At 47.6% G+C, this 24,932-nt stretch overlaps 2 protein-coding genes across 2 annotated transcripts in view; both read right to left on the reverse strand.

Annotated features, from left to right (window-relative positions):
* The window catches only part of LOC118209172 (dynein heavy chain domain-containing protein 1), a 35,882-nt gene extending 31,728 nt beyond the window's left edge, over positions 1-4,154 (reverse strand). Inside the window, exons 1-3 of the mRNA XM_035384332.1 lie at positions 3,596-4,154; positions 2,367-2,555; positions 895-1,101 (exon numbers count right to left, since the gene is read on the reverse strand). Coding sequence (XP_035240223.1) covers positions 895-1,101; positions 2,367-2,555; positions 3,596-4,017 — 818 coding nt within the window. The 5' untranslated portion in view covers positions 4,018-4,154. The remainder of the gene's footprint in view (positions 1-894; positions 1,102-2,366; positions 2,556-3,595) is intronic.
* A 5,871-nt stretch (positions 4,155-10,025) lies between these two features.
* The window catches only part of si:ch211-149e23.4, a 26,162-nt gene continuing 11,255 nt past the window's right edge, over positions 10,026-24,932 (reverse strand). The window contains exons 6-14 of the mRNA XM_035383979.1: positions 22,920-23,089; positions 22,202-22,513; positions 21,190-21,516; positions 20,398-20,727; positions 19,604-19,766; positions 17,172-17,332; positions 16,349-16,424; positions 11,129-11,162; positions 10,026-10,532 (exon numbers count right to left, since the gene is read on the reverse strand). Coding sequence (XP_035239870.1) covers positions 10,371-10,532; positions 11,129-11,162; positions 16,349-16,424; positions 17,172-17,332; positions 19,604-19,766; positions 20,398-20,727; positions 21,190-21,516; positions 22,202-22,513; positions 22,920-23,089 — 1,735 coding nt within the window. The 3' untranslated portion in view covers positions 10,026-10,370. The remainder of the gene's footprint in view (positions 10,533-11,128; positions 11,163-16,348; positions 16,425-17,171; positions 17,333-19,603; positions 19,767-20,397; positions 20,728-21,189; positions 21,517-22,201; positions 22,514-22,919; positions 23,090-24,932) is intronic.

Consider the following 24,932-nt stretch of genomic DNA (forward strand, 5'->3'; position numbering starts at 1 on the left):
CCATCATTAGACAGCAGATGCTGTCTGGAAAGTGAATTTGTGATGAACGGTGAGTTGGCCTTACTTTAACAGCTTATTAAAAAAATACATCGCTAAACATGATTAAGTAACTGAATCACAGTGACTTGAATAAAGACTAAGTACTTTCCACTCATTATTAACATTGAGCTAAATATAATGAGTGAAAACTGAGTAAGTAAGATCTCAGTTACTACATATACAGACAGCAAGAAAGCGAGAAAGAGACATAATTTAAAGACAACACAATTTTAAGGTAATCAATAATTATCTCAATGATCATTAAGCATGAAACACTTTTTGTGTGTTTTGTGTTAGAGAGTGAGGGCTTAATGCAGGCGTGTCCAATCAGAAAAGGGCTGCTGTGGGTGCAGGTTTTTACTTCAGCCCAGCAGTATGTCTGTGGCACCTGATTCAACTAATTAACCAATCACAGTCTTCAATCAAGACATTGAGTCTTAGATTTGGGGTAAACCTGCACCCACACAGGCCCTTTTCGGGTAAGATTGGACACCCCTGCCTTAACGTAATGGTATGAACCATACCTGGGTGAAATTTGTTTGGATTCAAATACTTTTCTATGCTTGCCTGGTGTAACTGAGCCTGCCAATATGACCAGAAGGTGGGGTTTGCACTTTTTGCGAGTATTTCATTGGTTCCAATACACCAAACAAAGAGCAGTAAAGCGTAGAAAAAGTATTTGAATCCAAAAACGAATCCATATTTGACCCGGGTCTAGTATGACCGCTCAGCAGGGGGCGGAGCTAGAGTGTGAACGCTCAGAAGGGGGCGGAGCCAGCGTGTGAACGCTCAGCTGGGGGCGGAGCCAGCGTGTGAACGCTCAGTAGGGGGCGGTGCCAGCGTGTGGACAGTCACCAGGTGAAGGCCCTGCGCAGCCGGAAGTTTCTGAAGAAGGGGAGGTCCTGGAGGAGGTTCCACTGCAGGGCCTCCCGGTGCCAGTCCCCCAGGGTCTGGAACCCCACGCCGCCCGTCCCGTGCCGTACGTGCAGCACCGAGGAAGAGGAGAAGATGTAGTGCTCCGGCCCGGCCTGGTCTTGGGGGACCGCACGAAGGTCGTAGGGCCTGGGGAGGGGCGGGGCGAGGAGGGGAGGGGAGGAGGGGTTGGGGAGGGGAGGGGAGGGGAGGGGGGAGGTGGGGAGGGGAGGGGGGGGCACACCAACAGGGCAGGGTACGGCCACACAGTCAGACACACGAATCTCAGAGAGAAACTACTTAAATGCCACGCATGTAACATGTACCTCCATTCCAGAACTTCTTGTACTTTGTATTATCGTCCTAATGTTGTAGGTTGTACTGCCTCCTAGTTTGACTTCATAGGTTAGAGGTCAGAATAATGTTCACTGCGTGAACTGGGCTGTGTTGTTGGCTATGAATAACTGGACGAAATGAGCTATCGTACCTTACCGAACCTGTGTTTTGTAGTTGTTCTAATGACCTTGATATGCACTTTTATACGTCGCTTTGGATAAAAGCATCTGCTAAATAAAAGTAATGTAATGTAATAAATTCCCTCACATTCTATTAGACACATGTAGTGTTTGTGTGTTTGTTACACGAGAGTTTAGGAATTCCCTTTCAAAGAAAGTGTTAAAAAATGAAGTCATCTGCATGGAAAGGATTAGTCATTATCACCAGCAGCAGCTGTGCTTTGTTGTATTCGGACGGCTGAACTTTAAATGAATTCCTGCGCGGGGACGTTTTTTTGGCAACGCGGCAATTTCAGTCAGCGCGTATTAGCTAAAGAGGCTGTTAGTTCCAGTGAGAGGAGACCGTAACTACCAAGTACTAAAATGCTCCATGATGTGGCAAAAGGCTGCCACTGGCTTATTTCCATTTGCTGAACTCACAAAAAAAAGTGCTTAATAATCCCCAAACCGTGACCGTTCAATCACGTTCAGGCACGCTGTTCTGAGCACGCATCACAAAATAACTATGAACCGCACTGTAATGAAATAAAATGACGTCTTCAATCAAAACAATGTACTGTAGTGTAACGACTTCGTACATTAAAAAAAATAACACAATAGCATGACAGCACTGATGGTTAGGGTTAGAACATTTAAATCTTTCACAAAGATTGATGGCTGTTGAACAAGGTGGGAGGGAACCGCACTTATGACTGACTTAAGTCAAATGCTGAGGAAGTAGATGACAGTTGATGACAGAAGAAGTAGATGGCAGTTGATGACAGAAGATGACAGTTGATGACAGAAGATGACAGTTGATGACAGAAGAAGATGACAGTTGATGACAGAGGAAGTAGATGACAGTTGATGACAGAAGAAGTAGATGACAATTGGTGAGGAAGCTGAGCAAAAATAATGTACCTAAAAGACCCATTGCCTTCCATGGCCTTCAGATGAACAAACTGAGCCTTTCCCAAGAGCCTCTTCTTCAGGAAAATGTCTGCCACCTCCATGCCCGTCAGTGGCTCCAGTCTCAGCTCAGTCTTTTTCACTGTTCTCAAAATGGCTGCAGGCTCCTCCTGTTCCATGGGTGTGTCTTCATCTGTAACACTGGGTGACAGTCAGCCGGTTTTATGACTTACACAATAAAAACAAGGGCCTTATTGATTCATCTGAAAATCACCTGTATATGACCTGCTTTTGGCTGAAAGGATATGGGTTGTTTTAAGAATCCTACTTGGCTAAATGTTTGAGGGCTTGGCAAAAAAAAAACGAACAAATAAGTCAACATAATTTGAGAAAAATAATTCTGTAAGTACTTTAGTAACAGGTGTTTAACACAAATTATTTAAAATTATATTGAAACTGACATTGAGATGTCTGCTTTATTTTCTTTAATACTTTTTAAAAGATTAAAGCTATATGCAGTCCATTACACAGAATGACAGATTATTGTATTATGGTACATACAACAGCCAAGAGAAATTTGTTCAAGCATTGTAATCAAAATGAAAGCAGATACGGGAGAATTCATTAAGATTCTTAGAGCCAGAGAAAAATTTCACCCCCTTCTCTCAAATCTTCCCTAGAGGGGGCTTAATTTTTTAAGGAAGGCTTTACCTTTCGTCTAACGCTGACAAAATGGCTACAGAGCGGTACGCTGGGAACATTTTGGCAGCTTTGAGATATTTTAAGCACAAGGCAACACCAGCCACATCCAGCAATTTCAGTACTGAAAGAAGCAAATGATTCAGAAAGCAAGAAACTACCATTTATGACCTTAGACTGAGTACGCAGGGATTTAAAAACTGAGAGTTTTTTTGACTTAGTTAATGCACTCGTGTCTTTAACTACTGCTTGTATTTTTGCATAGACTGCGTTGTTGCTGTTAATCAGTTTAACCTACAGGGTCCAAGTTGAACTATGCGGTTGTTCCCTGCACTTGGACCGGTACTTCTCTCTAGGGTTTTCAGCACACTTGTTCCTGGTAATGTTTATACACTTTGTTGTACGTCGCTCTGGATAAGAGCATTTGCCACATGCCTGTAGTGTAATGTAATGTAATGAGAGTACAAGAGCGTTAGAAGCTGCAAAAGGATGGTTTTAGGTAAATGACCGTGGCGATGTCGACTGTTGTGAACAGTTCTCACCTCCCCACCGCGGGCTCCTCTTCGCGGGACAGCCGTGTGGGGCTGAGGGGGATGTGCACCCCTAAAGCTGAGGCCATCAGCCGGGGCCCCTCGGTCCACAGGCAGTCCCCCGCGGCCACCCCGGGGCCCACCTCCGCCACCAGGCGGGGGAGCTCGGCGGTGGACAGGGCGGGCAGGACGGGCGAAAACCTCGCGGGGGAGAGGGGACGCCCGGGCCGGGGCCCCCGCAGGAAGGCCGGGGAGGGGCGAGCGCGAGGGGGGCGCCCGCCCGATTCCGCAGGGGCCAGCAGAGGCAGGGACGCCACGCTGGGAGACCTTACGGGATTTCCATGGTCGCCGGACTTGACCGGAAGGCCTGGCCACGCCGTGCATCCTGGGACGGTGGGGGACCTGTGTCGGACATCCCTCTTGGGCGAGGACATCGCTGTGCTCCTGTTTTTTTTAATTTTATTGAATCATTTCATTTTATGTTGAACAGAAGGCCATGCCTTCTCCTTTCGTGTTCGCGTTGACCGAAACGTGAGGTGAATCTCTTTCCGTGCCAATATTCTACAATCAAAACACCGGAGAACATATTTGGGAGAAGCCACTAGCCAGCCACAGGAGCACAGCCACAGCCACAGAATGCCTCATCACTAACTCCACTGTAACAGCTGTAAAAAAAACTTTGAAAATTATGCATACAGATGCACCAGTACTGAGCCAGCGTCATATTCATGTGGGTAAAATAATAAACCTTTAAAACAGTGACCCTTCTCTGTGATGGTTGCCCTGTGCAATCATTTAAGTTAATACCTGATTATTTCAGTTAATATATGCCATACACTTCAAAGTTCTGACGGTTTGACTTGACAGTATGGATTTTGTCAATAATAACCCATTGTGCAAAACAAATTTGGCTTTGTTGTGCAATTGCAGGCTATTTGCAATTGTTTCACGTGTAGAACTATATACAGTAGGTTATAGCGCGCGCATAATGTCCCTAGTAGGCGAATCTACCAGTTTTTAATTTATCTTTTTTATTTTATTTTATTTTTACTTTTGAGTGTTAGAGTTCAAGTTTAACTTTTGAGTGTGTTTTTTATTTTATTTATTTCTGAGTTTCAAAAAAATATATATTAAAAAAAAGTTAATAGTATAACCGAAGTCACAGAGCACGCCTTGGCGCTGCCGTTCAGGAGGTGTAGTTAAATTCCTGTTTCCAGCAAAACCACAATGTACATGCAAGCAAAGGTATAAACTAAAACTAGTTCCTCCCCGCACCAAGTGCTGTCATGTTACTTTTTATTATGTATTGGCTCAAAGAAAAAATCTAGTTTGCAAACAAACGAACTTGAACACGTGACTGCCTAATCTATATCACGTTAAATAATAAAGAAAATTATACAATATGAATACTTTTTTAACGTAAAATCTAACTTTAGACTTTATATTTTCTCACCTGTACAACTCAAATCTCGGACGAAAAGATCTCACACTTGTCCGCGAACTGTTTGGGATAGTTCCCATGGTCACAAACTACACTACGGCAGCTCGATTAGTCCATTCAGTCTAGTTTAGAGCTGTCAGAATCGGACACCCCGAAATTTCAGTTCTTCACAATCATCTCATTCAGCGCTCGGACACCTTCAAAAAGTTAAAAACAACTATTTTATACAATCATTTTTGCGGATGAAAAACGAATGGCTGCTGAACAATTTCGTGACGTTCCAGACTCGAAAACTCGAGATTTAACTTAATAGTTTGTGCGGCTTATAATGGTTCTGATGGCGGTTTTGCGCTGGTCGAGAGCTGGAAAATCTCACCATTTCACTGTCTCTCATTTCCTTTTCATAATAGAGCCAAAACCGGCACAAATAATTTGATAAGGGCTGTAAAAGGACCAAATAAACAAATAAACACACAAATAAATAAGATAAGTAAATAAATAAATGAAATTTGTGAATACGTGAAGTTGGTCTTTTCCGTACAGTGTTCCATAGTTATTGAGAATCTCCGAATGACGTATGTACAGTACGGACCTTTAAGTTTTTTTTTAAGTTTTAAGTGTTTACCAGAAGAGGGCGCAACAACATAAAGAATTTACGCGAACCATTTTGTAAGTTAATAATGGGAGCGAGGAGACCGAGAGCACACCCGACATTCAGTAAAGTGCTCTGACGACTGGCTCCGGACGTTCGAGCATGTCCCTGTGCTGTAGGATTATTTGCTGAATGACGGAAAGGACTGGGCCGCAGTCCAGAAGCCAATACTGCAACCCCCGCCGGAGATGCGACGCGCAGATGCTGATACCAGCAAGCGACAATGTGCAACGCAGCCGCAGCGATTAAAACGCAAGGCGGATTCATTAGTTCCGCTCATTAGAGCTGCTGCACAGTTCCGATCAAGGAAACGCATGTCCTGGTTGAGCTTTTTAAGTTGCTTGATTGTGTCTCGCGACGCAGAGTCATATTTTGTCTGCTAGTTGTTAATCTATCCATTTTAAGCTATATGTGATAACGCAAGCAGTGGAGAAAACAGGCACTTGAAGACTATATAGTCATGGAGATACATGGACCTTTCTTACAGACTTAAAGACAAACACACACACACACCCACACACACCAATTCTTCACAGGCCTCTACCCTCCCATCAGCATACAAAGAGCCTACAAGTGATGTATGATTAAAATAACTTGTAAGTCGATGCTTGCCGCATTCTGATGCCGACAGCAGTGCGATGGCAGCGGTGAAGGGCACTGAGGTCAGCTTCAATAGCAAAGCACCGGTCACCTGGCATTTTGCCTCCTGCAGGAAAAGCCCTTATACTGCGTGGCCAGGATCACCCGTCCCGAACGTCTGATAAAATGCATTTAAAAAATAACTGTCCCATCGAGCCTCTTCTTGTACCTGTTACCAGTCCACCCGCCTGCCCCTGGGGCTCGGTAATCGATTACGAAAGCAACTGCAATAAATGCCGGAGGTACAGAGCTACGCTGGCCCCAGACAGGGTAACTAACAGGGCTGAAGAACGCTCTGATGCTGGGCCAGGCTTCTGAACCAATCGGCCGGAAGCCTCGTTCCCCTAGCCGCCTCGGTTCCTCTGTCTCGTACGACGACGAAAGGCACACGCGCAGCAAGAACGCTCCTCTGGATCGTCCGCGTCGCGTTTCCCCGCCTCCTCAATCGACGGCCCGCACCGGCGTGGTAATAGAAGAGGGGGGTGGACAGGCTACGATGCTGATGAGAAATAACGCCCGGAGCGGCGGTCCTCCGGTGCAGTCGCAAACCCAGGGTTGGGAAATTAATTTCATAACCTGACACGAGCTCATAATGCGACGCATCGCTGGGCCTGATTGCATGTCTCACGGTAATTGAATTTGATCTACAATATTTATGCACGGTTTATTAACTCGAAATAACCGACTCAATACGCAATAAAGACGGAGGGGTCAATAATATCCCTGGGAGGGGAGTCGTTTTGCCGGCGGTTCATCCGTCAATATCCTGACATTTAATCTGAACGCAGAATTTAGACGCCAGTCAAGCGTTCTGTGGGTGACTATGCAGGACTGAAACAGTATTTTCCATTTTATTTTATATTTAATGGACAATAAGGTTTCCTATCCTATTCTATTCTATTATAGACATCGCTTGTCATCTGGCGCAGGGAAAATCACATTAACAGAGGAAGGATGGACATGACATGACAGCCCCGGGACAAGCTTAGCGTTAGCGTCCCGGCTCTGTTCACCGGGGTGAGCTGCGGCATGACGCTGTTCTCTCGCCCCAGCCTACAGCTCGCGGGCAACAGGAGAGGGAGTTTCGCCTCGGTGCGGAAGACCCAGCTGTGACCCCTGCTGCTCTGCGTGCTCTCCCTGAATGACAGCAACTGGTTAACAGGGTTTCTCACTGACCCCCCCCCCCCCCCCCCTCCCAAATTCCCCACCCCCCACCCCACCACAGCTGTTCTGTGTGACCCCTCCTCCCACCACATACCCCACTCGATGGACAATGTCCAGAACAGACGCTATCAGCTCATATCTTCCGCAGAATCTGCAAACTGTGTGCGTGCGTGTGTGTGTGTGTGCGCACATATCTATAGGCATGTGTGTGCATCCATGTATACATTGCATGTGTTTGTGTGTATGTGTTTATGTGTGCATCAAAGACAGCGAGGAAAAGATTAATTTGTTTGTGAGCATGCGTGCATCAATTCTAATGTTTGAAACACTGATATAAGTGGAAGGTCATTTTCCCCGGCTGTGGTGCATTGGAAGGGCCAGAGTTTATCCAGAGCTTATCTGTGGAAAGAAGCTGTTTGACATATGTAAGCGCTCTCTCAGGACAGGGTGTCAGTCCAAAGGCGCTGGCAGGGTGCATCTGGTGTGGGCTGCGGTGTTAGCATTCTTTACTCACACACGTCAAGTAAGACAAAAGCCAACTCTGCATTCTGTTTACGTCTGACAAGCAGAACCCTTAGTTCTTGTTTTTTTTTTTTTTTTTTTGTGTTCCATTCAATTTTCATGAATACTGTGTAAATCTATTATTCATGCAAGTCTTCAATAAATAAATAAAAAAACACCTTTCCCTTGGAGTATCCATTTAATTATGTCTGAATTATGAGCACTGTTTAATTTATGTGACAAACACATGAATGAATAACAAACAGAGGACATATAAAAAGACAAGCGCAGGCTTTCTTCTCTGCTCTGAAAGAAAAGAAGAAGAAAAAAAACCCCATCTGAAACGGCACGCTTGAGGCTAAATGGATTCCGGTAAAAGCAGAAGAAATGAAAAATGGCACCTTGCAGCCCTTAACTTCTGGCAATATTTCAGAAAAACTTGGGCCCCAGTTGACATTAAGGGTGGAGAGAGGCAGGTCCCGTTGCATTGAATCGCCCCCTTCTCGTTGCCATGACATCGAGACAAATAGCTCTGAATGCACTTATCGAGCTACCTGGGTTAAAAAAAAAAAATACAAAAACAAATGGCTGTCAGCTATAACGGCACACGCAGGGACGAGCGACCGCTAATTACCGCTCAGCGGAATTCCGCAGACATCAGCAGACTGTGTGCGGACCGGGCCTTCCCCCTTTAAAGTTAGTCAGCCTCGCGAGTCAGACCGAGCGGATGCCATCTCAGGATGCCGCGCGTTTTTCCATCGTAGCGGTGAGAGATTAAAAAAGAAAAAAAAGAAAGAAAAAAAAACGTAGCCTACTGTACCTGTAATTACTCTCGCATTATCGTGCCGATCGTCCCCGGGGGGAATCTAGTTAATTACCCCCACTCGCTCAAAACAATAGACCCGGAACCACAAATTCATCACTTCAATCAAACGGAGAGATTCCTCGCTCTCAGCAGCCTGGAGAAATTGCCGCGCCGCAAATTCATATTAAACTCATTACAGGAGAGGCGCGCTCTGCATTGAGATTATGCAAATCTCTATCCAGGACGATATAGCGCTTTTTTCCCTCCCTCTCTCTCTATCCAGGATAGAATTGATATTATTCGGTTTTTGTGTGAGTCTGGAGGTCAAGTCTTTTACATGACTCATTTCATGGGCTCCTATCCAGTTAATTGAGTGGATTTCATCATCTTCTGTGTGTGCGTGTGAGTGTATGTGCATGTGTGGGTGTGTGTGCGTGTGTGTATGTGTGTGTGTGCATATATGTGTGTATGTGCGAGCGTGTGTGTGTGCATGTGTATAGCCATGTGTGTGTGTATGTGCATGTGTGCATATATACTGTGTGTGTGTGAGTGTGTGTGTCTGTGTGCATGCGGGTGTGTGTGTGTGTGAGTGTGTGTATAAAAACACACTCGCACAGACACACTATGTTTGAGAAATTATTTTGAGTATAAAGTCATTTTCCGGGCTTGATGTGCATCACCCGTGCGTTCAGTGCATATGTAAGCCATGTGAACCATGTACAGATGCAAGCAGGTGCTGGTGAATTCAGAAACATGCTGCAAGGTTGTGAAAAAAATTTATTCAAAAAAATTCACAGCTGTAGCAAAAATAATACAGTACAGGTTAATATGTAAAAAAAATCGATCAATAATGCTTGGGGTTTTCTGCAATATATAAATCTATGTAAGCACATAAAGGACAAAACTGAGGAAAACAATCACCTTCATTCTATTATATTTCTCTCACATTCTCTTTGCATGTATAAATGTGCTTTGTGTGGTTACGATAAGTGCAGTGCAATTGCAGGTAGGTTTTTAAACAGCAAAAACATAATCGTCCAATAAAATCTCGGGACAGCGGAGAGGAAGAAGCGTGTTTGAGTTGCGTCATATCCTGCCAAAATGAATCCAGGACTTTCTACAGCACGCTCACCTCGCAATGTTCTGTTATATGTGAAGCGATCCCTTTAAAAGTATGAAATGTGCTACTCAACAACGATGCCACACACAAGAAAAAACATACGCTGACAGAGGACGTTGCTTTTTTTTTTGCGGTTGTTTCTAATCAAAATGTAGAGGCATGCTACGTGTCCACACGCACCACACCTCTGTGATTTTAAACCCTGTTAACGTCAAACAATCTGATTTCCGCATGCCAACATTGTAGCTGCTGCCCCTCGATATCTCCCAAGGTCACGGGCAGCAGAGAAGCTGCCATCAACCAATCATTCGCCATGCATTCCGGCTCTCTCCCTACAGCAACCAATCATATGCCCCCGTGTCACCGTTTTGCTATTTCAGTGGCACAAACCGTGGTATCAAACTTTTTTTTTTTTAAATCCACAGGGTGGGTCCCGATTTGTGGAAAGCCAGAGAGCGCTCAGATTTACACGGCGCTCTTGACGTCGATGATGATGGAGTACCTGACCAGATCCGCGTACTCCGGGGACCTCTGCCCCGAGACGGGCTGCTTCTTCAGCTCCGGGGAACACGGGTCCTGCACCAGGGGCGTCAGGGGGGCCAGAGACTCCCGCTTTCCATGGGACGCCTGACACCACAGAGAGAAGGGGAGAAAGAGAGAGAGAGAGTGAGAGAGAGGAGGGGGGGGGAGAGAGAGAGAGGGGGGGAGAGAGAGAGAGAGAGAGAGAGAGAGAGAGAGAGAGAGAATGAGACAGAGAGGGGGGGAGAGACAACAAGAGAAAGAGAGAGAGAGGGAGGGGGAGAGAGAGAACAAGAGAGAGAGAGGGGGGAGAGAGAACAAGAGAGAGAGAATGAGACAAAGAGAGGAGAAAGAGAATGAGAGACAGAGAGAGAGAACGAGAGAGAGGAGAGAGAGAGAAAGAGGGAGAGAGAGGGAGAATGAGAAGAAATTAAGGGAAGAGCAAGAGGGAGGGGAAAACAATGCTTTATATTGTGCAGACACCAGGCCAGAATCATGCATTACAATCACATTTCACAAAGTTTCCGAAACTTCGCCACATCAAAGGTGAGAAAGAGACCCAATGTGTGTGTGTGGGTGGGGGGCACAAAACAAAAAATAAAACACTCACGACCCCACTTGATCTACGCCAGAAAACAACACATTTACAAAATCCGCAAAAACGTGCAACAGCCCTCCCACACGATCCTTTGATCAGGATTTACCTTTGATCTCGAACCTTCACCGTCAGCTCTTTTGCTGCAAAACAAAAAAGAGAAACAAAACAGATCATCTGGGTTAAAAAAAAAAAAAAAACTGTGAAGACATACTTAAAAGTTACAGTAACTTTTTTTTTTACAGGGATGGGCCTTGCTTGTGTGAGAAAGATAAAAACACTGCAGTGCTTGAACCTTTTAAGGAGTGAAATCACAGATGTGTGATCAGAATGTTCGTAACTGAACATTCTGGTGTGACAGTCCATACTGGCGGCTGAACGCAATGGAGTTCTAGAACTCTGACTTATGATTTTGAAACAAGACATTCAAGAAAAAAAGAAAAACTTGCTCTTCAAAGGGTTAAAGGCTGCCTTGGTTTCTTGATCAGACACTCAAGGATCATTATTGTGCAACGGTTCAGCAACTCAACTCCTAACGCAAACGATATTGGTTCAGTACCCAGCTGGAGTGCTACCCCGTTGTGCTCTTGAGCAAAGGTATTTAACCTGAACAGCTTCAGTTAACATCCAGCTGACACAAATGGGTTTGTGCGTTCAAAATGTACTCTGCGTGAGTCGCCTCGGATAAGAGTGTCTGCCGAACGCCACAGTGGAAAATGGCGAGATGCAGTCCTCCGCCAGCCCTCCCCAAACGCGGCTCTTCTGCTCATCTTTGTTCCCTGGGTGGTCGAGGACAAGACGGAGGCCAAACGTCTATGTCTGAAACAGACTGTCTGGTTTCAGAGAGGAGCTCATGAATTTCTCAGAAAAACAAACAAACAAACAAAAAAAAAACAACAGGAGAAAGTAAAGGGGAGAGAGAGCGACAGCTGTGAGCAATCCAGCGCGAGAAGGAGAACGGAGGGCAAGCAGCAGCGGCAGACGGGCGGGGAAAATCGCTCCTGCGCCGTTTTTTTAATCTCCCCGCGTGCGATGATGATATCTCCGTGAAGCCATCCGACTGCGTGCCTAACGGCCAGGTCTGAGGCAGGGTCACGATGGTTTAAATTGAAACTCTCTCCTAATGCCAAATTACTCCACGTACAAGAGAAACAACCTTGCGGTGATGCTGGAACCTCAAAACATTCAGATCTGATTGAGCTATTTCTGCCTCTCTTTTAACCATTTATGTGTCTCCCTTCGGCTGCAGCGATGCCAAAATACTCCCACAATGTGCTGAAGTCAAGGCTCCTTTAAGTCAATCTATTGTGATACATGCCTACATATGTTATTTTTGGGATGATGTAAATAATGCTAGCTTGGAGGATCAGTTACTGAAATGGGTTTCTGAAGCCTTCTAAATTCAAAATATGCTATTGTGTCCCAAGTGACAAGACTCAGAGAAAGTAAAAAAAAATGTAAGAAGTTACCACACTATCCACTTTCATGCGTCTGGAAAACTGGCCGTGGCAAATGCTTGCAGAGCCAAACTCCTTCCCACAGGGGGTGCTGTTGCCCAAAATATGTACTCACGAATTGGGTATGTAACACACTTTACTGCACGCAGACACAAACCACATCGTTCACTGCGATTTAAAGGAACTGTAGTGCACCTGTGACATCACGCAGTGCTACCCGTGCACGTCTTATCCCACGCATAACTCTCCCTGCCCTACATCCCCCTCGTCATCGGCACGATTGGGTCACACGCTGATCCCGAAATAGCGGGCCCCCTGGGGACGCTCGCTGGTTTGCGTGCGTGCGTGCGTGTGTACGCCATTCCCACTGACCTTCCGGAGCCGGGACCCCCGGGCCTTCCCAGCCGAAGCCGGGAATTATGGGACAAGAGGAGCGCCCGGAGCCAACGCCACCTTGAGCGAACCGCACGCTTCCGGCTACAGCAGGGGGAGCAAACGCCCTCGCTCCACGGGACGGTGCGATCCCCCACATCCCCGACCCCCCCCCCCCCCCCCCCCCCCGGCGAGAGCGCGCAGGTGTTGGGGGTCTCACGCTCCCCAAAAGCCAAAAACGTCGGCTCTTCAGCGACAGCCGCAAATAAATCACGGGACCGCACAGTGCCAGCGCGCGACTTCCTGTTCCTGTTCGCTCTGCCTGCTGCTGTGGGCGCCGCCGCTCCTTCGCTCGCTCTTACGCTCGCGCAAGTGCCCGTCGCCCGCGGCGACGCCGCTCCCGCCCGTTTATCACGCAGGTAAGGGAGCGCTTCGGAGCAATCAAATTAGCGGGGTTCTGCTGATGGGCCAAAAGGGATACGCGAAGCCGTGATGATCTGATCTCCCGTGGCAACACATTCGGGGCACAGTTTGCGCCTCTGTGCTCTCACACAGTCCAGTCCACCGTGATGGAAAAGAACAGATCAAGAAAGGATCTGCACAGACACACACACACACACTCACTCTGACACGATGCATAGCTGGATCACTGTTGCACTGTTGAGTTCTTCGGGACATTGTTTCAAAGTCTCTATGGTAATTTCTCCATGCAGTCGCTCATTACGTATAGTTTTATGGTTTATATTGCGCATTACTGTGCGTCGTAGGAGAGTGTGTATAACATGTACAGCGTACACATGCTCTAGAGCACTGGCCCTGTATAACATGTACAGCGTACACATGCTCTAGAGCGCTGGCCCTGTATAACATGTACAGCATACACATGCTCTAGAGCACTGGCCCTGTATAACATGCACAGTGTACACATGCTCTAGAGCACTGGCCAGGTATAACATGCACAGTGTACACATGCTCTAGAGCACTGGCCCTGTATAACATGCACAGTGTACACATGCTCTAGAGCACTGGCCCTGTATAACATGTACAGCGTACACATGCTCTAGAGCACTGGCCCTGTATAACATGCACAGTGTACACATGCTCTAGAGCACTGGCCCTGTATAACATGTACAGCGTACACATGCTCTAGAGCACTGGCCCTGTATAACATGCACAGTGTACACATGCTCTAGAGCACTGGCCCTGTATAACATGTACAGCGTACACATGCTCTAGAGCTCTGGCCCTGTATAACATGTACAGCGTACACATGCTCTAGAGCACTGGCCCTGTATAACATGCACAGTGTACACATGCTCTAGAGCACTGGCCCTGTATAACATGTACAGCATACACATGCTCTAGAGCACTGGCCCTGTATAACATGCACAGTGTACACATGCTCTAGAGCACTGGCCCTGTATAACATGTACAGCATACACATGCTCTAGAGCACTGGCCCTGTATAACATGTACAGTGTACACATGCTCTAGAGCACTGGCCCTGTATAACATGTACAGCGTACACATGCTCTAGAGCTCTGGCCCTGTATAACATGTACAGTGTACACATGCTCTAGAGCACTGGCCCTGTATAACATGTACAGCGTACACATGCTCTAGAGCTCTGGCCCTGTATAACATGTACAGCGTACACATGCTCTAGAGCACTGGCCCTGTATAACATGCACAGTGTACACATGCTCTAGAGCACTGGCCCTGTATAACATGTACAGCATACACATGCTCTAGAGCACTGGCCCTGTATAACATGCACAGTGTACACATGCTCTAGAGCACTGGCCCTGTATAACATGTACAGCATACACATGCTCTAGAGCACTGGCCCTGTATAACATGTACAGTGTACACATGCTCTAGAGCACTGGCCCTGTATAACATGTACAGCATACACATGCTCTAGAGCACTGGCCCTGTATAACATGTACAGCGTACACATGCTCTAGAGCACTGGCCCTGTATAACATGTACAGCGTACACATGCTCTAGAGCACTGGCCCTGTATAACATGTACAGGGTACACATGCTCTAGAGCACTGGCCCTGTATAACATGTACAGCGTACACATGCTCTAGAGCACTGGCCCTGTATAACATGTACAGCGTACACATGCTCTAGAGCACTGGCCCTTGGGGTCCGTAGTGCTGCTGGCTTTCATTCCTCCCCTCTAATCAGGGACCGGTTTAAACCTGACGCACCAGGGGAGTGTAATTTCTGGCCAATCAGGGGCATTATTGGACTGCACCAGCGCTGACCATAAGAGGGGAGAAAGGTGGTCGTTTCCCCCACCCCCCATGAAAAAATGCAGCAGGATCACGCATACCTTCATTCGATGGTGCCCAATTTGAGGCCTCTTCACGGGGCACAAAATCACTGGCAGGACTATCGGGCAAAAGAGGTAACCTGCAATACTACTGACCCTACATTGAGGGCCGGATTTGGGTATCCCTGTCCTAGAGCAACGTACCATGTATGATTTATCTCTTCTCTGAAAGCAGAAATAAAGCAGTTGATCGGGGGAAAAAAGGGGGATTTTAACTTGCAACGTCCCGGCAGTTCTGACATTCGCGTCCCTCTTTCCCGCCGACCCCTGTGGTCAGCTGGTGATTGACAGGCGAGGTTTCCAGGAACCAGCTGGGCTAATGAAAGAGTAACCCTCACAGGGAAGGAATGGCAGCCATGACTCCCCAAGCGGGTTCTGGGCGTGCCCCTCCAAACAGGCTGCTCAGATCCAAAATGAGTGACACCTGTCTTGGACATGTCTCTGTCTGGACAGCTGGGGGGGGGGGGGGGGGGGGATGGGGGTCCCAACTTCCAACAGTGAAACGTAAGACTGATGAATGTTGTCACTGCGAGATCAGGGCCGTGCTGGGCTAACCACAGAACTCACACATGACAGGTGATGGGAAAAAAAAGCTCAAGATAGAGAATAATACCACCCCCCCCTGCCCCCCACCCCCCCCCCCCCCCATGAACAAGATAGAGCGTAAAACCTCTCCCCCCCTCTCCCAGCGCCCGCCCCTCCGCCACCCCCCCATGAACAAGATAGAGCGTAAAACCTCTCCCCCCCCCTCCCAGCGCCCCCCCCCCCCGATAACATCTCACACTGATGCATTATATGACAGCCACTCGCAAGTAATATAAAAAATTCTCAGTGACTTCGACAAAAAAAATTCAGATATGAAGATTGCGTATGGAAGAAGGCCTTAACCCAAACTGTAAATCAGACTCCTGCTCTCGATGCGCGTGTGGTTAGCGTACTGCACGTCTGCACTAACCACGCCGTTTCCTGTTTATGAACAGGAGAGCGCTACATTGGTCAAGGTGAGCGGCGATACAGATCAGACATCCTCCTGTGGGCTTCCTGTTTGTGTAGTGCAGGCCGATCGCGTGCCTCCTGTCTCACCTGTCTCACCTGGCTACCTGCCTACCTGCCGGCCTGTTGCTAGGCAACTGCGTGACATCTTTCCGAAACTCACCAGAAGACGCAGAGCGAGACAAGGACGACGAGGGAAACCGCAGCCGCCGAAGAGAAGCAGATCGCGGCTAACATCCCTGCAGACGACAAAAACAAACACGGAACAAATCAGGACTGAATGTGCGTGTTATGAAACGACGTCGTCTAGTCAGGACAGACAGGACAGTTTTTAACGCGGTTTTCGAAAATGGGACAATTCATGCACTTTGACAGTCTTCACAATGCGCAAAAAACACAAACCGCCGATAATAAGCACCAGCTAGAAAGCGATGATGAAAATCGTGGGATTGGTTTGAATCATGTCATGTGACCCACAGAACCCACGTGCCATATGCAGTGGGTCTCCAGCAACCAGCAAAAAAATACTTGTCAGCAAATCCATCTTTGATGAGGTTACAAGTCCATTGGTTATTATCGCATCTTAGCTTACCGTGAAAGACTGGGGACAAAAATGTACATGCTTATTCTAAGGTTACAGAGAGATACAAGATGAGGCTTTCCTAAATTTTACGAGGCTACATTTGGATTAAAGCAGCGTAGCGTCAGTTCCGACCACAATCTTTGACACTTCACAGCAGCACATGACATGCAGCTATCTGATTGGCTTAGCAGTGTACGCTGAGGTCGGGCGCATTCTGTTGGGTGTTGGGTGTTGGGTGTTGGGGGTTGGGGTTGGGGTTAGAGGTAGGGTTAGGGTTAGGGGTTGGGTTAGGGCTGGGCTGTTGCCACAGACACTCACAGAGCTGGAGGTTGTCGCTGGTGACCTCCACATGGATGAGGGTTAGGGATAGGGTTAGGGCTGGATTGTTTCCACGGATACTCACAGAGCTGGAGGTCGTCGCTGGTGACCTCCACGTGGATGAGGACGGTGGCGCTGTGGTGATAGAAGGAGGCGTGGCAGATGTACAGGCCCGAGTCCTTCTCAGACACTTTTTGCGGGAACAGCATCTCCCCGCCCACCACCCGCACCGCCGAGCCGTCTCTCCTGTGGACAGGAAGTACATGTCATCACCAGACACATAACGGGTGAAATTTGCTAAGCAAATCAAGTCAGTCAAAGGGGTGAGACCATTTTTGGTTCAAAGCAGTCGTTAAATAAAGGGTAAATATGATAATTGTTAATTGAGAAATTCCAAGCAAGGCGCCTTCTCTTGAAATGAGCTTTGTGATGTGTAGGTGTTCTTTAAGAGTAAGCTAAATGCAGCACCTGTTACCGGATTGGGTGGTAGTGCATAGTAAATTGAAAGCTAAGCTTGGGCGGTCACGGTGGCACAGTGGTTAGCACTGTCGCCTCACAGCAAGAAGGTTGTGGGTTTGAATCTCGGCTTGGGGCCTTTCTGTGCGGAGTTTGCATGTTCTCCCTGTGTTCGCGTGGGTTTATTCCGGGTACTCCGATTTCCTCCCACACTCAAAGACATGCATGTTAGGTGCACTCCTGCAGTTGCCCTTGACCAAGGCACTGGCCTCAGAACTGGAGTTGGTCCCTGGGCGCTGCACTGTGGCTGCTCACTGCTCCTAAGTAACTAGGATGGGTCAAAATGCAGAGGACAAATTACCCCACGGGGTTCAATAAAGTATATCTTATCTTATCTTATGCGTAGGTGTTCTTTAAGAATAAGCTAAATGCAGCACCTGTTGTGGTAGTGCACAGTAAATTGAAAGCTAATTTGCTGGTGTAATGAGCACTTATTCAGAGCCATATACATATGGAATTCACATAATGTTTTACCAACAGAGCCACTCATATGGAAAGAAGGCATTAATGCACACTTACTGATCTCTGCTCATTTTCAATATACATATTGATTTTTTTTTTCAGTCTGCCGCCTTCTTTGCCCAATGAAATATATTTGTTACGGTAAGACGCTCAACTCTAAAGTGCAACAGGCAAAGCCTAATCAGGCCACTGCCGGTCCATTACCAGCACGGACCGCAGAAGGGCTCGTAAGGTTTTGTCCAGTCCCAGGCACGCAGGCCGACTCGGTGAACGAGGTAAGGTTATGACTAAGGTCATAAGCCTGGAGTTTGGGTGGGCGGCTGGGTGGGTGGGTGGGTGGGCAGGGGTGGAGGATGGAGATCCAGCAGGGTTTGGATGGAAAAAGGTGGCGTTGTTGTCAGTGATTCCCCCCCCCCCCCTGCTGAGTCTCAGGATGGGGTGTGCTCCACCAGACTCTGCCTTTGTGACTCACTCATTTGCCCTTATAAAAAGGCTTTCTAAAGGCCAGCGATGCATGCCCAGTGGGGATCTCCCCCCCCCACCCCCCACCCCCCACCACGCAGCCAAGACCTCATAAGGTCCTGATTGCCACTAATGATAACTCAATGACAGTGCTGTTTCAAAATCTGTTTTCAGACAATAAATATCAATCCTTCCATCTGTGCCGAAAAAAATAAGGTATCGTAACTTATTATATAGAGCAAGGGTAATATTAATAGCATCTCTCTCGCTCACACTCACATTTGCTCTCTCTCTCTCATTCTCTCTCTCATTCTCATTCTCGTTCTCGTTCTCTCTCTCTCTCTCTCATTCTCTCTCTCATTCTCGTTCTCATTCTCTCTCTCTCACTCTCTCTCTCTCTCTCTCTCTCTCTCTCTCGCACACTCTAATATTTCTTCTCTCTCTCTCTCATTCTCTCTCTCATTCTCGTTCTCATTCTCTCTCTCTCTCTCTTTCATTCTCGTTCTCTCTCTCTCTCTCTAGCCAAGGTGTTGAGTAGTGAGGTGACTGTTCGAATAAATTCAGTGTTCATGGTTTGCGGTCATAAATACTTTCATGTAATACCTGACTGTTGAATTGACCAAGATTACTCAACTCTTACACCTGAACCAGTGAATATCATACTGCAAAAATGTATAATATGCAGGTAATGCACTGTTATTGCACCTGGTGCAGGTAATGTGCTGTGTACACTCACCTGGTACAGGTAATGTGCTGTGTACACTCACCTGGTGCAGGTAATGTGCTGTGTACACTCACCTGGTACAGGTAATGTGCTGTGTACACTCACCTGGTGCAGGTAATGTGCTGTGTACACTCACCTGGTGCAGGTAATGTGCTGTGTACACTCACCTGGTACAGGTAATGTGCTGTGTACACTCACCTGGTGCAGGTAATGTGCTGTGTACACTAACCTGGTGCAGGTAACGTGCTGTGTACACTCCCCTGGTGCAGGTTATGTGCTGTGTACACTCACCTGGTGCAGGTAACGTGCTGTGTACACTCACCTGGTGCAGGTAATGTGCTGTGTACACTCACCTGGTGCAGGTAATGTTGTGCTGAGGCACGTTTCCGTAGACCCTGAGCAGGATCCTCTGGCCAGGGGTGTGGGCCTGGAGGGCCACTCTGTATGTGACCTGGCCCTCCTCCTGGGGCCAGTGGTACGATGTTGTCCTGTTGAGCACTCTAAGAGATGAGATATCTGCAGGAGAGGAAATGAGTCATTTAAACAGGGGGAAAAAAACAGCAGACCAATGTACAATACAAGCGAGTCAGACATAGCCTGGATGTGGACAGATGTGCTGCGTGGCTGTGCAGTGGCAGAGGGTGCTGTGAAGTGACAGAGGGAGGATGGTAAGGTGATGAATGCTGACACTGGACCAGACTCCATGCACTGGTGACCAGAAGCCCCCACAGCTCAGCTGGCAGCTCCCACTGCATCATCAATGAGGGCTGGGAAATGGCACTCCCATCACAGGCTTCCACACCCACACAACAGCAGGCACTGAGTATACATACACACACACACACACACACACACACACACACTCGCACACGCACACGCATACATGCGCACACATGCATACACACACACACACACACACACTCGCACACATGCATGCACACACACACACACACACGCACACGCACGCATGCACATGCACACACACGCACACACAAACACACACACACACACACACACACACACGCACACGCACACATGCATGCACACACGCACTTACACACGCACACATGCACACACACACACGCACGCATGCATGCACACACACACACACACACACACACGCACATCGGTTTTTCAGTGCACCTACAGAACTGGGGGACGTGGAGGGTCGTCTCCGTGGTGCCGCGCCCATCCCGGGTCAGGCAGGTCAGGTTCCTCCCCTCGTGCCGGGCCAGCGGGAACTCGTACGTGCTCCTGGCCCACAGCCTCCCCTCCTCGTACCCGGACCGGAAGGCGGCCCGGCCCGTGCTGTTTTCGGGGAGGACCCAGGAGACGGCGGCGCGGCCTGCCGCCCTCGCCCGTCTGAGCTCGCAAACGGCCTGCCACTGAGCGGACGTCTTCAGCTGCACCAGGGAGACGACCGGGACCAAGGACACGGGGGACTGGGGAGTGTGGGGGCTAGGAAATGTCCCTCTCCCTGAAAAAAAAAATATGGTTGTCGCATCGAGGGCCTCAGGGTTTTTTCAATGATCTTTTTTTTTCCAGGAAGCTTGTGTTTGCTTCTTCATAATGCACATACTGTACATCTTCATCCTGTTGGCCCTATTTCCGTGATATTCTAACACATCGTGGTATTCTCAGGTCGCCAGTGTAAAAGAGATCGTTGCTCTCAGTATTGGTCTCACCGTGGTTAAATACAGGTCTCTCAATAAACGGAGGTTAGGCCAGTGCGTTTATAGTCTATAAATGAAGGAAGGAAGGAAGGAAAAAGAGCCAAGGGGGATTCATTTAACAAATGCTGCGAACTGTTGCGGTTCCAAGCATGCTACAGCCTTCGTTTCGCATCCTCCACCCTGCTGAATGTAAAGCCCTTTGAGCTACATCTTATGTATGAAAGGCGCTATATAAATATAAAGCTTATTATTATTATTATTATTACCTTCATCGTAGCCGCTGCTTGGAAACGCCCCTGACGACGGGACCCAGATCTCCTGTCTCTCTGGGGTCCCCAAAGCGGGGTGATCCACGAGGCACGCCACGACCCGTCCGGCGACCAGCCGAGTGGGGAGCCTCAGCACGCTCCCGGTCTGGTTACCCAGCATGCTCTCCGCCAGCTCGCCGGCGCAGCCCGCGCAGTCGCCGCCCCCCACCCTCCAGGAGACGGCGGCGTCGTCGCGCTCGCCGCCCCGCACCGAGCACCGCACCTCCGTGTACTCCGTGCCCTCGTCCCACACGGTCCTGGAGCTCACGGTGACGTCCGGGCTCACTGAGGGGACACAGACAGACACACAACCCTGTACGCGTTAGGGGAAGAGTTCAGACGTTCACCGCTGTCGCTAAACCCCGGGAATTGTGGGATTTCCACCTGACCCAGGGGCAAACATATGGTCGTGTGCTTAAAAAACGAAAAAAAACAAAAAAAACATGACTGCTTCGGTACATATGAGCGCAACGTGTGGAGGAAACCAGTCATGGAAAAGTGCGGTTTTATGACTCCCGTAACTGGTGGAGCCACAGCGGAGTTGAGTTGTCAACCACTGACATTGTTTGGGCCGACATAAAGTGCTTTTCCCTCCATAGCAACCCCCGAAATGATTGGTTCAAATTAGTGAGTCAGCGACAGTCTCCTTATTTTCCCGTCACTGCGTCGAGCTGAGCAGGAGAGTGGAGGAGGAGGTGGGAGGGTGGGGGATGGGGGGGGGGGGCGCTTGGGGGGGGTCAGTATTCGGGGGTATCTGCAAACCCCCGCCCCCTCTCTCCTGCATGGTAAATGGATGGTAAATGGACTGCATTTGTATAGCGCTTTTATCCAAAGCGCTTTACAATTGATGCCTCTCATTCGCCAGAGCAGTTAGGGGTTAGGGGTTAGGTGTCTTGCTCAAGGACACTTCGACATGCCCAGGGTGGGGTTTGAACCGGCAACCCTCCGACTGCCAGACAATCGGTCTTACCTCCTGAGCTATGTCGCCCCTCACCGCAGGCGGGCAGCGTGACCGCGCGGCGCTCCGGGGCGGCGAGGGCCGGGTGCTCGATCACGCACACCGCCGTGAGCTCGCGGGGCACGCAGGCGGGCAGGCGCAGGGCGCTGGTGACGGAGTGGCTCCCGTTCCGGAAGGCGGAGTTCGACCGGACGGTTCCGGAAGGGCCCTCGGGGAGCACCCAGGACACATTAGCCGCCGGGTAGGCGTCGGAGGCCGAGCACTCAACGGTGCGGTGATCCACATCCTCCCGGGTCTGGATTTTAATGCTGGGAGGCACCACCGCTGATAAAAAAAACAAAAAAAGAGAGGGAAATTATACTGAGCGATCAAATGCACTCTGCTGAATACAAAATCACATCACTGTACATTACATTGTATTTATTTAGCGGACGCTTTCTATCCAAAGCGACGTACAAAAGTGCACATCATGGTCATTGGAACAACTACAAAACACAGGTTCGATAAGGTACAATACTCGTTTCGTACAGTTGTTCATAGCCAAGAACACAGTCCAGTTCACGCAGTGAACATTATTCTGACCTAACCTATGCTAAGACAAACTAGGGGGAAGTACAAGCCACATAATAGCACATGTAGCTTATATATATATATATATATATATATATATATATATATAAAGGCAAACCTCAGTACTGAGAGGTTTTAAATGGTTTAAGTTTACCCATACCTGGCTCCACAACTTTTGGGGTGACCACTATCTCCAGTGGCACGGACAGTGTGTGGCTATAGTAAGAGGCCTGGCAGGTGTAGAGTCCTGCATGACGAGGCTCTATTGGTCCCTCAAAACGGAGGAACCTCCCAGTCACTTCCACACCTTCAAGAAGGGAACCGTCTTCTCTGGAGAAACAAGAGAAAATAAGCGTATTTAGGGCAGGTTGAAACTATGGCATTAGGGTTTTTTTGGCTTATTGGAGTCTTTTTGACACTGTGAAATGACAGCTTTACTTCAAACATCTTAACTAGCATGAAGGGGTTTGGAGGGAGGGAGGGAGGGTTTCTGGAAAATTCTAATCCCATGCTAAATGAACGCAGGTAATGTCTGTGCACTGCTGATTTGTCAGACTCTTAAGTAACTCCCTGAGTGTAGGCCTGGCGTTCTATTTCTTTCTCCCCACGATGACAAAAAGACAACGCAATATCAAAGTCAGTCTTGAGAAAAATAGATGGCTGACCGTCTCACATGACTTGACTGACCTGCTCACATGATTGGCTGACCCGCTCACATGATTGGCTGACCTGCTCACATGATTGGTGGTGCAGTTGTAAATTCAGGTGTCAACGGGATGTGAAACACAAGGGAGACGGCGAGACAGACAATGAAAAATGTCTCCTCCAAGTCCGTCTCCCCACAGAGAAAATAAAGGTTCTCCCTAAAAACAAATTCTCGCTAAAGAGAACCAGAGAAACGTGCGAGAGCTTCTTACAAAGCAAAGCACTCTGGTTCACCTCGAGGGTTTTTATCTTCTTTTACATAAAAAGCAGACACTCAGGGTCGCTTTAAAGGCCGGAAACAGACTGTTTTTGTGAAGTGTGGCTTTGATGCTGATGTTTTTCAGCAGAGTTTAAATGCCTGTGCTGTTTTTTTTTTTTCCGTTTTTTTTTCCATTTCTCGTGAGGTTTTGTTAAACCAAATAGAGCAGCGAAGGCACGCTAATGTGTTCACCACAACCAGCTTAATATGGCTCATGTTCATCTCTGAAAAAATAACTTTGTACATTCACAAACTTGCAATTTGTCACTGATCAAAAAACCGTGTTGAAAGCTGGTTGAAACTATGAAAGCTGGCAAAAAAACACTGCCATTGATAACAACATGATTGCAATCACAAATGCAGCAGCCACATCACACAAACAGATCAGCACCATTATAGTATGCTTAAAAAGCTTTTTAAAAAATATATTTAGGCACTATATTTCATGCAGGAGTATGAACATTCACCCTTACATATATTTCATCCAGTAGCGTGAACATTCACCCTTACATATATTTCATGCAGTAGTATGAACATTCACCCTTACATATATTTCATGCAGTAGTATGAACATTCACCCTTGCATATATTTCATGCAGTAGTATGAACATTCACCCTTGCATATATTTCATGCAGTAGTATGAACATTCACCCTTGCATATATTTCATGCAGTAGCGTGAACATTCACCCTTACATATATTTCATGCAGTAGCGTGAACATTCACCCTTACATATATTTCATGCAGTAGTATGAATATTCACCCTTACATATATTTCATGCAGTAGAATGAACATTCACCCTTACATATATTTCATGCAGTAGAATGAACATTCACCCTTACATATATTTCATGCAGTAGCGTGAACATTCACCCTTACATATATTTCATGCAGTAGCGTGAACGTTCACCCTTACATATATTTCATGCAGTAGTATGAACATTCACCCTTGCATATATTTCATGCAGTAGTATGAACATTCACCCTTACATATATTTCATGCAGTAGCATGAACATTCACCCTTACATATATTTCATGCAGTAGTGTGAACATTCACCCTTACATATATTTCATGCAGTAGCGTGAACATTCACCCTTACATAAATTTCATGCAGTAGTATGAACATTCACCCTTACATATATTTCATGCAATAGCGTGAACATTCACCCTTACATATATTTCATGCAGTAGTATGAACATTCACCC

This window comes from Anguilla anguilla, chromosome 12, assembly GCF_013347855.1.
Source record: "Anguilla anguilla isolate fAngAng1 chromosome 12, fAngAng1.pri, whole genome shotgun sequence".
NCBI classification, from domain to species: Eukaryota; Metazoa; Chordata; class Actinopteri; order Anguilliformes; family Anguillidae; genus Anguilla; species Anguilla anguilla.